Below are 12411 nucleotides of genomic sequence, written 5' to 3'. Positions count from 1 at the left end.
GAGCTGGAGAGAGGCCGACTGGGGAGGCTGTAATCCTGCGTATGGTACACAAGAGTCTTGGACCGGAGGGAGTGGTAAGTCAAGGTGCACCGTACAACTCACAGGCGTCCTATTCTGGTGTAAACTGGTTGTTACAGAACCAGTCAGTCTTTCTGCATCAGGCACTTTATGTATTTGAGAAGAAATATGTTTTTTTGGTGCCAACTTATATTGTAAAATAAGTGGTAACACTATAATAACCATCATTAATGGTCAATTTATAGTTAGTTAAACTTGAGTTAATAGTTATTTCACTGTAGAAATTAAATGAAATGCTTTATAACCATTTACTAAGCAACTGTAAAGGTTTATAAACATCAGGTACAACTTTTTAATGGCCATCAAAAAAGTGTTTATAAACTACAGTGCTTATTAACCATTACAGTACCATGACCATACAAGTGTTATAAACATCAGTTGTAACTTTACAATAACTGCTTATAAAAATAAATGGTTTATACAGCTTTTCATTGATAACAGTGACATAACTATTAACTAAAGTTTAATTAAATATAAATTTACCATTTATTAATGGTGGCTATTATAAAGTGTTACCCGTGTAGCAAATACTGAAGCTTAGATGCAGTCAGTAGTGCACTTTTCATGTACTAAGAAATGGGAGAGGTACTTAGATCTTGTACTTTAATACAAATTTAATCTATGACTTTTACTCGTTACAGAGTATTTGTATACTGTGGTACATTTACTTAAGTAGAAGAACAAAAGTATTAGCATCCAAACATAATTTAAATACCAAAAGTAAAAGTACTACAGAATGGCATATTTCAGAGTTTCATTCATTTGCTCTTCACTTTATTGTTGAAGCTGGTAAAGGTGTTTTAACTACTTTGTAAAGTTTATGTGCAGGCCAGCTTGAGAATTTATCTTAATCTACAATATGACATCATTTGTTAATAATATTTTATATCATTATACAAAGCCTGCAACTAAACGTGTCAGAAAAATGTAGTGGAAAAGGTACAATATTTGCCTCTGAATTGTAGTGGAGTAGAAGTATAAAGTAGCAAGAAATGGACATAGTAAAGTATTTTTCTAGTACTTAAATACAGTACTTGAGAAGATGTACTTAGTTACTTTCCACTAATACATGTACTCATGCACAGAAGCAGCCTTTTGTTCATTGCCGTACAAAACTGTCACTTTATTATAAAGAATCTTGAGCTGAATTTGTATGAAAAAGTGCTATAAAAATAAACTAAACGTTTCAAGTATGCTCAGACTTTTTCAAGAGATACAGTGAAAAAGAGCAGTTTCTTTTTGTGGCATCTAACAGTCATATTTATCAAAAATGTGTGTTTAAACAGCATCGGTGTATAAAATAATGTCAGGAGAACATACAGCAGACATCGTGACCTGTTTGAAGGCACACAGTAGTAACAGTTTTCCTTTACTTTCTTGGACAGATATTTTCTTGGGCGTGTTCACAAATTTCCATTGTGTGACAAGAAGACGGTCAGCTGTTTTATGTCTTTTTAGTATTTAACACGATACAGTGTTTTCCATCCACGCAAACGTTCAGTGGAACTGAACAGTCATAACACACATGACAGCAAACTGAACCTGTACAGGACACACAGAGGACAAAAAGCTACCAGTCTTCTCATCACACCATGAAACAGATGTTAACTGACCAAAAGTTAAACACCAGTAAAGATTTAAACTAACAGTGCCGTGAACGTGTCAAAAGGAGATAATGTGAACGCCACCCATTTCAGAGACTAATCCCGGGAGAGTGAGGAGGAGGAAAAAAAAAGTTTTCATCTCTTCATCTACCCCCTCTACCACAGACTTTGCCCACCCTCTATGACTAAGTTATGCCCTGTCATGTAGTCGGAGGCGTCAGATGCCAAGTAGACCACTGCAGCTTGCAGGTCTGTCACTTGAGCCAGTCTACCAGCAGGGATATCTGACAGCCAGCGCTGCACCAGAGGCCTCAGACTCTCCGAGTGGATGAGAGGGGTGTCAACAATCCCCCTGAAAAGAGAGACGGAGAAAGTGAGCGAGAAAGAGGAGGGGGAGAGTAAAAAAACACAATGAAATCAGAAGGCATCACAGCTCAGAGGCAGGAGTGACAGCGTCGTTTCAGAGCCACCACTTTGGTGACAAAAATAAACCCAATTATCCTTTGAAGAAAGGGCATGGCGTGGCATCTCTGATGATGTTTACTGTGGGACCGGTGGCACTTAAATGACTGGCACGTCTCAGGAGGACCCCCCCGGGTATGAGGGGACGTCTGGCATAATTTGCTCAAAGCCTTTGGTTAAGCACTTATTATTATATGCAACACATTCCTGCTCTGAAATGAGACTATGTTGAGGTGAAATGTACCAAAAAAAAAGGTGCTGCTCTTGGTTTCGTGTCGCGCTGGCGTCTAATATCTCAGTCACAACAAATGCAGTTCTCTCCAATCTCTGCAGCCAAATATCACAGACTAACATTTGAATAAATATGTCAACTCGGCCGCCTGCGCCTAATACGAGATGACTTCTGACTTTCTGCACAATTGACGTGACAGTGACTAAAAAACCGTCAGGCCCGAATCATTGTTCGATGTATCCCGGTGCCTTGATATGGAATTCCAACATTGGATAAATTAGCACTTCCAAGGAGCGTGTGACACCTTGGTTAACATATTCCACCTCAATTATATTTCTCTTCAGCTGCCCTGTTATCTGGAACCTTTGCTGGCAATCAGAGGTACTGTTTTCCCTCAGCCAATTTTCTAGATAATGCAGCTTATCACCGCTGCGGCTAAAGTTGCCAATGGAATCAGGCTCCAGTCAACCTCGTGAGCGCTAATTGTGTCCCTTTTTTATGCATATTTACCGACTGTCACTTCAAAGAAATCAGCGGCCCATTGAGACACCCAGTTAGCGCGGGGGAGAGAGAATTGCTTCTTTGCAAATTAAAATTAGCAAACAAGCTGCCGATAAATAAAGCTGAGCGAGGCGCGTGTGTGAGGGCTTTGTTCTGGGGCTGTGACTGGGCCTGGCTTGCCCGGTGCCACCGGACGGATTTGCTCAGGGATGGCTGGGGCTAAGGGATGCTCCACTTAACACACACACACACACACACACACACACACACACACACACACAAGGAAACCCCACACACATACACAGCCTTTCCTGTGTTCTCCTCTTTTCTTCCCCCCTGCTCAGCTTCACAGACAAATAGATACAAACAAGGCGCCATTGTTGGAGTGAGGTTGCAAATTTGATTCCCTAATTGAATAGAACAATTAGAGCAAGTGTTTGGTTGATTCATCCCTCAAGACGTCATCTAATTAAGCGCTGATGTATTGTTTGAGGACTTAAATTAGTGCATCATTCTCAAATGGGGCTCTTCATATGAAAGCAAACACACTAATCACCACTTCCTTTCGCGGCTCGGTCCCTCACAACACTCAAGGTGGACCGGTACGTTTTGGCACCGAACGGTAAGGGAAGGAGGCCGAGAACAGATGGTAAGACTTACGGTGAGATGCAGTTGACGCGTACTCCTCTGTCAATCCATTCAGTGCCCAGAGTCTGAGTCAGTTTGACCACTCCGGCCTTGGACGTGTTGTAGGAAAGCTGCTTCTGGGGATGAGGGACTGCAAGGTAAAAAGAAAATCAGTTACCCAAAATGGACACAACACAGCATTTAATGAAATATAACATTTCCTGCAGCATTAATAATGGACATACTCAGGTTATTATTGAGAAATCTTTCATTTTTATGGATAAAGAGGGAAAAAAAGACGGTTCCTTTCTCACAAAAGCTGACAACACATACATTTTATACTGCAGCTCATGCGGTTTCTTGTGGATACAACGTAAAAAGCTCTTCCATTAGCTGCCGGGGACTCTGCGGATGAAGCCATGTAAAATTAATTGCTTACAATGTCCAGTTATGCTCTGTCCTCAGCAACAAAGACAGGGAGCCATTTGTTTGCCTTGACCATCACAGATGCTGCACACTGCATGGGATGCCGGGACAGGGGCTCATTTTCTGCCGGCTGATTAATCATCACAAGGAAGGCTCCAAGTTACATACAACTTTAGTAGTTAACCTCGTCACCCGCCGATCTGACTGCCAAATGGCTTCAGTGTGAGACCGGGATGATAAATACCGGCCAGCTGCAGAGAGGCAGCGGCCGGTCCTGGGGAGAAAAAAAGGGCCGGAGCATCCCGCGTAAGTTGCTCGGATAAAATGTGCAGGATAGAGGGAAAAGTTAAAGGAATAAGATGTAAAGGCTGGGACAACGGTGCCGTAGTTATGAGTGTGGTTGAGGGGGATTGTGCAGAGTGTGGCAAGATAGCAGAGGGAAGGTAAGATTGGGCTGGGCTGGGCTGGGCTGGATAAGGGGTAGGCTAGGACCTCAGAGGAGCAGGCGAGGAGGAGCAGAGCCCAGGGCTTACACGCAGATTGAAGGTGAAATCCGACTTATCAGGACAGGAAACACAGCTCAAAATGCCTAACAGCACTAATCCTCGCTCAAGACCTGATGATACGGCCCCAAAATACCATTCAGAAAATGCCTTCATCCTTTAAATAAACCTGCATTGATGTTTTTCGCCGTCTTAAAGAGCCGTAATCCCCAAAGAAGGGAAAAGGAGGTAGAAGGAGAGCATTCTCCAAAGCCCTCTTTAACATTCACCCTGCTACTTATTGCCCATTTCAAGTGGGAGAAAACATGCTCTTTATCAGGCTCGCCTTTACATCTCCAATTCTTCCGAGTTCAAATGATGCACTCTTTTCCCAGAATGGCAAGGCTGTTGTAATGTACATTACTATGCAGCTGAGATCTGCAGGTGTGAGTCACAAATCCCTCAGTAAGGTCATCGTGCAGCCAAAAAAACTGAGTGTGACCACATCAACGGGGATATTTCCTGTCTGGGAGTCTTTGAGCTGCTGGCCATTATTGAGAAAAAAAAATGGTGCTTGATGGGACTCTGTGTGTGTATGTGTGTGTGTGTGTGTGGAGGGGGTGTTAGCGGGCACACACACACGTTCTATTCAGCAGATGGACAAAAAGCTGTCATTGTGCATTTTAATTGGGCATTTACGGCTGCTTTTTGGGCTTCCACTTGGCGAGAACAGGTCCCATCTGATTACACATTATGACAATATTATAACAGATGTCCAGACCAATAAAGTAAATTCCTGAAGGACTGTACGTAATGTGAGTAATTGATCATTTTTTTTATGCCGGCCTCTATTTACCAGCATGCTCCTGTTTTACAGATTGCCCCTGCAGTCGGGACTGGGGCCCATATGGCACAGCGGTTTACTGGCGATTTGACTATACTGCTGATGAAGTGTTGCTGTTCCTCTGGAGGAACCTGTTGGAGGAGGAACATTACACCGGTGCTGCGAATTACAAGGCTTTTACTAGGCTCTCACTAAACTCTAAAAGTGTCTTCCGCTGTTCAAACAAGGCTGCTGGCACAGGCCGGGGTTTTGCCGCTGCACAGGAACCCTCCCTTCTCAAGTTGGACCTCAGGTTGCCTTCCACATCCTCCAGACAGCTCCGCAGAGAGGGGATGTTTATTATGATGCAAAACTGCCTCGGCGAGACGCAATCACAACACTTTCCTGCTCTGCTTACTGTATGCAGGGGTGGATGCATCTCTATAGAACAGTTTAACTGGGGTAAAAGTTGCAGGGTGGGAAAAAAGCCGGCTAATCCGGTTTTAAATGTGCAGGTTCACTCTGAGGTCCTCACAAACACCAAAACTGCAGCTGGATTTTTTGTAATGATCCAAAGTCAGATAGGACTTTCTGTCCGACGATAACAACTATTTCATGTGATGCACTCCTGCACATATCTGTATTTAACTCTCCCTTCCTCCCCCTCCTCCTCCTCCTCTCGAGCCAAACTCTCCACGCCAAATGGAGAGATTAAAAGCAGACATGGAGGGGCTCCAGAGAGAAGGTGGGGGAATAGAATCATCACTCACCTATTAGACTGGCCATGGAGGCTGTGTTGATAATCTTGCCGTATCCTTGCTTCAACATCACTCGACCTGCCGCCTAAGGCAAGGATTCAGGGGAAAGAGGCACATTAAACACCTTATTATGGCGCTGATATACTACCAAAAGCCCGAGCATGGATCAACACAAAAACATGTAGTTTATCCTCTGAGACAGAAATAGTGGTTGAACAACATTCAGGGCACTTGGGTGGATTTTGAAGCTGGTAGGGCATGCATACATAGATATCTGACAGCAGCAGATCATTTAGGACTAATTTTAGTAACTAGAGAGAAGCTGAGGCTGGTTGGACCATCAGTAATTAGGTCATCCTCTAACTAGTTTTGACAGATAAATTACTGAAGGAATGCATGATCAAGAAACAATTTGGTTCTTTGGGTAGAGCTTAATGACAGAATTAATGTTATTTTTTGTTTGGTACTAGTTCACAAATTGTCAATTTAAAATTTTCAAAATGGAATTTGTTGCAGAAGAAAATGGTGTCGCTCTTTGCCTTTGCATCATTTAACAGTACCTCTACTTAACTGTAGCTCCAAATGTGATCATTTAAAACTTTTAAGATTAAAACACAGGATTATGTGTTACTTTTAGGGGTTAAAATAATCTACAGATATCATTTAAAAATGTATTGCATTGTGTTTTTCTTGCCTCGTGATTAATATGAACCACTTTCCCATCAAAAGTTGATGTGATCTATAACACATAAATACAGTATATTTATCACATTTTTGTTTTAGGTTTACCTGATTTGTTCCATCATACGTTGCTTTCGGTTTAAGATCAAAGTTTAGTCTAATTCTGTAAAGTACTTTAAGTTTCCCAAAGATGTACAAAAGATAATTCTGAAACTACATGATTATTTAATTGTTAAGGGAATTTCGACAGCATTCTTTCATAACATTCAGAAGCCTTTTCTTTGAATTTTATATTTCTCTGTCTAATATTAAAAAAAAAATGGTTCCAGTGGAAAGTTGTTTCACAAAAGTGTTTGTCAAAGCAACAGTAAAGTGTTTCTATTGTTTGCAGCATCTATTTTCAGAGCAGTAAGTAAAATTATTTTTCTTCTATTTTTCAGTTAAACTATCAACATAAAAAAACCTGAACTCAAGTTTTATAAATATGTGTATTTTTGTTTCACATCACACTAATGTATCACAGTGCCATATAGTGGAGCAAGTAATGACCACACACACACACACACACACACCTGACAGCACATGAAAGTCCCCCTCAGGTTGACGTTAAAGGTTTGATCCCACTCCTCTAAGCTGGTGTCTTCACTGGCTGAGTTCATGTTGATGCCGGCGTTGTTACAGGCGATGTGGATCGCCCCCCATTTGGAAACGATGTTGTCAGTCATCCTCTGGACATCATCTGGTTTGCTGATGTCAGCTGTGATCGACATGGCATTGATACCTGTTAGAAAAGACGCGAGAGTCTGTTAGAATGCCTTTGCTCATGTTGGAAGACTGTGTGTGATATCAGCAACTTCTATCCTTGAACATTCAGAAGTTGGAGATGTAAAATTTGGCTTGAGATGTGCAAAAAATTAAAACATCCAGAACGAATATGAAAAATACTATGAATTTTTTTAATTTACTCCTTTTATTTTTAGTGGGTTTCAGTCTTTAATAAGAAATCAGAGGGAACATCACACATACAGAGGTTCACAGGAACATGTATAACCTGACACAGTACATCTTATGCTGTAGTATGCTGCCATCTGCTGGTCAAAAACCAAAAGCTGTCCACACTGACAATTTATGACATGTGGCATAAGTGCACAAAGCCAGCTTGAATGTATACACTTGCTGGATGCTTGAATAGCGATACAGTCAGTGATAAATGGCAATGAGATTTGACAAATCTGTTTTTGCAGATTGTTCACTCTCACTATATTAGTGTCAACATAATGCAGCGATAAAGTTGTCTCATGATTCAGGAGCCTTGAGATATAACAGTTTTGTTTGACTTTCTGAATTTCCACTAACAACATACAGTGACAGAATATGTTTCTGTGTAGCTGTTGTTCCATCTAGAAAGTTCATTTTCAGCTTAAAAAACAAAATCCATCTGGAAAAAATGACTCAGGGCGATGTGAAGATTATGTCCAGAAAATACATTTCAATCAAAGGAAATTTACAGTGCAGTAGTATCGATTTACCTTCGATATAAACTTCCAATATAAAAAAAACAGTTGTTTTTAAATGAGCTTCTCATTATTATTGTTTAATTTAAAAGAAGCTCATGCTTAATACGGGTGTATTTTCCATTACACGTCTTAACAAGCACAAAAATACACCTAGGCCATGGAATCCTCCAAATCAAATGTATCTACATGTGTAGTAGTATTCACACCGAATGAACTAGTGATTACGATGGGAGCAGTCAACTTGCAAGCAGAGTTGTGACTACTAGCCAATTATTTGATTAGTTACTCAAAAGTAATCTGCAACCAATATTGATGATTGATTAACTGCTGAAGTGATCATTTCCAGCGAACTGAGTGTTGGACTGTTGTGATTTTTTATTGTTTTTTCATGTGTCATATAGAACAATTAATCGTGAATCTAAGTGCTGTATTGTAGGCAACTGTTTGCAGGCTACTCTTGTCAGTGTGGACAGCTTTTGGTTTTTAGCCTGCAAACTCCCCTCCAGTTAGTTAGAACTGAAGAAGCCTCTTGGATGAGAGGTGAGACGTCTTCAAGAAACTGAAACAAGTCCAGTTGTCTACGATACAGCCCTTAGATTTACCATGACCTGGACGACTAAGAACCTTCATCAACAATTAATCGTGAAATAAATAGCAGATTAATCAATTATGGAAAAAAACCTAACTTTGTGCAGCCATATGAAAACTAGTGCAACTGTGTGACAGTTAAACTGAGAATGTTGGCTCATTGCAGGGCCTGGTGTAATGGGAGCTGAGGACTGAGGCCAAGTGAATATTTTTACATGTTCAACTCGCCAGCCTGCTCAAAATGATGCCAATATCGTCAAAAACAGAGTTAATGCTTGTTGCGACCCTGCAATTTTTGCCTATGTGACCTGACTTCACACTTGTTCCCACCATGAAAGAAATGAGAGGATGAGGATGAGGATGAGGATATCCATACTGGTGGAGGGGCAAGAATATTGTCCACCATGACGCCCCCATGTTGAACAACAACAACAACAAAAAGCCACAAAATTGCCCCCCAACATGCCCCTATGGTAGACAGAACGTTATAATGTGCCCTTCACGGTGGCCCAACGTGCTAGGAAACTGGACGCAGTGCTTTTTAGCAGAGGAAATGTGATAAAACTCTTAGAAGTGCCTCTAAATGGTTAAACAGTTCATAGTTCTCAGTGTTTTTATTATAGAGGTGTTTATACTTCTGAGTCACATAAATGCATCATGACTTTCTGTGTGCTGGTGCAACTGGCTGGAGCCCTTTTTATTTCCCCTCAGACAGCCTGAGTCTCACAGGCAATTCTACATTTGTCGTGTTAACACCACTTACCTTTCAGAAAGAGCTCTTTAGCGACAGCCTCGGCTTTGTCTTGATCAAGGTCTACAACTGCCACCTTTGCACCGGCCTCACCCAGGGCATGAGCAAATGCTCGGCCTATGCCCTGCCCGGCACCCGTCACATAGGCCACCTTCCCATCGAGACGCATCCGATCGAGGATGGTGAGGCCCTTGACTCCCCGGAAAACTTCATCATCCGTTATTTTACTCTAATACAAATAAAGAGAATGATGCTTTTGTAAGAGAAAGTCCTCAGTGATGGTATGATGACTGCTGGCTCATTGAAGCCTGACTGAGGTTAACTAAACAGTACCTGGGTCAGTGAGTGGTCAGAGGCCACAGATACCCGGCGGATAACACTGATGCCATCTCTTAGAGGGATAATGACCTTTGAAACAAGAAGAACACTGTGAAAATAAAAAGTAACACCTGCCAATCGCGCACAGTAGTAATAGGTTAGTAGGTTTGAAACTTACCTGCTCCACACGAGGATCATCTGCGACAAACTGGTTGAATTCTCTGAGCGCCAGTCCGTTGCTATCTGTCGTGTCTTTAAGATAAACTTTGGCTTTGAAAAGGGAGTTATCTACACATATGACCCCTTGCATCCTGAGCAGGTTGTTGTCCAGAATGAAGTTGTAGTAGTTGATGTAATTGTTCTTATCAGCATCAATGAAGACCATGTCAAACTGCTCGCCTGCAGCAGCCAATTCCTGGAAGGGACAGAGAGTTATTAGGAAACTGGCCATGTGCCCCACAGTTTGTTAACCTATTAACACCAAAAATACAAGAGTCGGTGTTAACCTTTGCCTGGAACACACTGGAACTACAATGGTAAATATTAAAAGGTAAAGTGTGACACAACTGTATTAGCAGAGTAGTTTGCAAATCAGTGCACATGATCCTCTCTGACAGTCCTTCAACAACAGGTTTCACACCTTCAGGGTGTCCATGGCAGATCCAGTCCTGACATTAATCTTCTTGCCGTGTGGAGACTTGTCAAAAATGGGCTGGGCAAAGTCTTTGAGGTATGGCTCTAACTCGCAGGCGATTAAGCAGCCATCCTCAGGAAGCCCCTCAGCCATGGACAGCGCACCGTAGCCGGTGAACATCCCGATCTCTAGGACCTTCTTAGCTTGACTCATGTGGATCAGCATCTTCAGGGTCTGGCCTGCAAAACACACATCAGAGAGTAAACTATCACAATACAGTCAATCAGTGAATCTAATGGCAATGAGTAGAACATGTGATGCTGTCTGACCTTCAACATGGCCGGTGATGCACTCCTTGGGTAGCCTGAACATGGTTTTGCCATCCTTGTGCACCTGATCCCAGTCATGGGAAACTGTTTTCCTACAGAATGGATGAACATATTAACTAATGTACCTCACATATAAATGTTTTGAGTTATATTTGTTTATGTGTTGTAAGAGATGACATACTTATAAAGTTCTGCCAGAGGTTCACTTTCCTGCGTGGTCATTTTCTCCAGGTAGTCGTCCAGGCCGCTGGCTATGTCCACAGCCTTCTGCAAGTGACATTTCAACTCTTCCGGCAAATTAGCACTCGCTGCAGCGATCTCCTTGGCTTTTGTTAGGAGATCCACAAGGACTTCCACAGGGGTGTCAGGAACTGGGAGGAAATAATATAATGTAGTGTTTAGTAATCAGCGACTTTCTCTAGCCTGCTGTCTGATTATCAAATTCCTTATTATCACATTTAGAGCCCTGCATGGTCAGACACCTGTCTACAGTACAGTGAAGAGCTATAGCTTATAAAACAAGCAGGACTCCGAGTTCCTCTGATCAAGGTCTGTTTTTTTTTTTTTATTTGCCTCTTTGTTTTAGCTGGTAGTCTGCCTTTAATGTCTGTCGCTCTGTCTCGTTTTGGGTGGCTTTTTTGTTTATTTATTTCTTTTGTGAAGTACTTTGTAACATCTGTTCCTGAAAAGGTGCAATTATCTTTATCAGCATCATCACCACTATTGCTGCAACTTTTAATTATGTTCATTATCCAGTTATCTGCTAGTGATTCTCTCAGTGAGAATGACTGAATGACTGTTTGGTTTTTAAAAAATTACAAAAAAAATTTCAATAAATAACTGGAAATACTCATTATACCCAAATGTGACACATTCCAACTGCATGCTTTGTCCATCAAACTTAAACGTATGCCCTTAATCATCACAAAATACAAAGAAAAGCAGCAAATAAAAATCACACAGCTGCCAGCTAGTGAAGGCAGCATGTCTGTGGTAACACAGCGGCTGTTTGCTCTGGTAAATGAGGCACAGACACGCACATGTTCCTGAAGTTAAGACACTCTTATTTACTGTGACCCCACCACAACGTGAATGAAGCGCGGCTCTTACCTTTTTCGGCTGGCATGGTGCGTTTATGGGCGGGTCGGTGTGGGCAGCTCTCAGGCGCGCCGGTGCTACCTGCAGACGCGCTGGTGACTTTCTGTTATATCACTGCAACTATGCAGATCGTTGAAGAGGGGGGAGTGGCCGATGGCTTTCGCAATAGGCGAGACCTCGCATTATCCAACAGCAGTTTTCATAACTTTCATAACTTTCATACATTTCATAACAGACAAAGGCAGAAAGAGCCACGTGGAGCCAGTGTTATCAAACCTCTTTCGAGGAAAGACGGATGGGTTTAGCTTCAGTCTAACCCACATGGCATGCCAGATGTTGGAGGAGTTCAAACAAAGGTTAAAACTTTTTTGTCTTCAGAAAGAGGACGACTCTCCATTAAAATAAATGAAAAACTCACACATCTGTAGCTTTAAAAGGCTGCATTACATCCAGGTGTGCCAGTGTCAGGGCTGCATGCTGGCTCAGGGTCTCACTGGGACAG

At 41.9% G+C, this 12411-nt stretch overlaps 1 protein-coding gene across 1 annotated transcript; it reads right to left on the bottom strand.

Moving 5' to 3' along the window:
• Positions 1 to 822: 822 nt before the first annotated feature.
• LOC140998562 (uncharacterized) lies at positions 823 to 12409 on the bottom strand. The gene is made up of 12 exons (XM_073468877.1): positions 12328 to 12409; positions 11922 to 12066; positions 10993 to 11182; positions 10812 to 10903; positions 10489 to 10721; positions 10027 to 10263; positions 9864 to 9938; positions 9543 to 9759; positions 7247 to 7455; positions 6006 to 6078; positions 3538 to 3655; positions 823 to 2034 (listed from the first exon to the last, which is right to left on the bottom strand). Exons 2-12 carry the CDS (start codon positions 11935 to 11937, stop codon positions 1839 to 1841), a joined length of 1656 nt encoding a protein of 551 aa, XP_073324978.1. The 5' UTR covers positions 11938 to 12066; positions 12328 to 12409; the 3' UTR covers positions 823 to 1838.
• Between the last annotated feature and the right edge of the window lie 2 nt (positions 12410 to 12411).

The sequence above is a fragment of the Pagrus major genome, chromosome 6 (assembly GCF_040436345.1).
Source record: "Pagrus major chromosome 6, Pma_NU_1.0".
NCBI classification, from domain to species: Eukaryota; Metazoa; Chordata; class Actinopteri; order Spariformes; family Sparidae; genus Pagrus; species Pagrus major.
Note: the sequence above shows the minus strand (reverse complement) of the source record. Positions and strands in the feature narration are given on the sequence as shown.

Excerpts from the sequence above, each read along its gene's own strand:
- LOC140998562 (XM_073468877.1), bottom strand. Across the intron at positions 10,904-10,992 it reads CCTCTGGCAGAACTTTATAA|GAAAACAGTTTCCCATGACT; the intron begins GTATGTCATCTC and ends TCCATTCTGTAG. Across the intron at positions 10,722-10,811 it reads CATCACCGGCCATGTTGAAG|GCCAGACCCTGAAGATGCTG; the intron begins GTCAGACAGCAT and ends TGTGTTTTGCAG.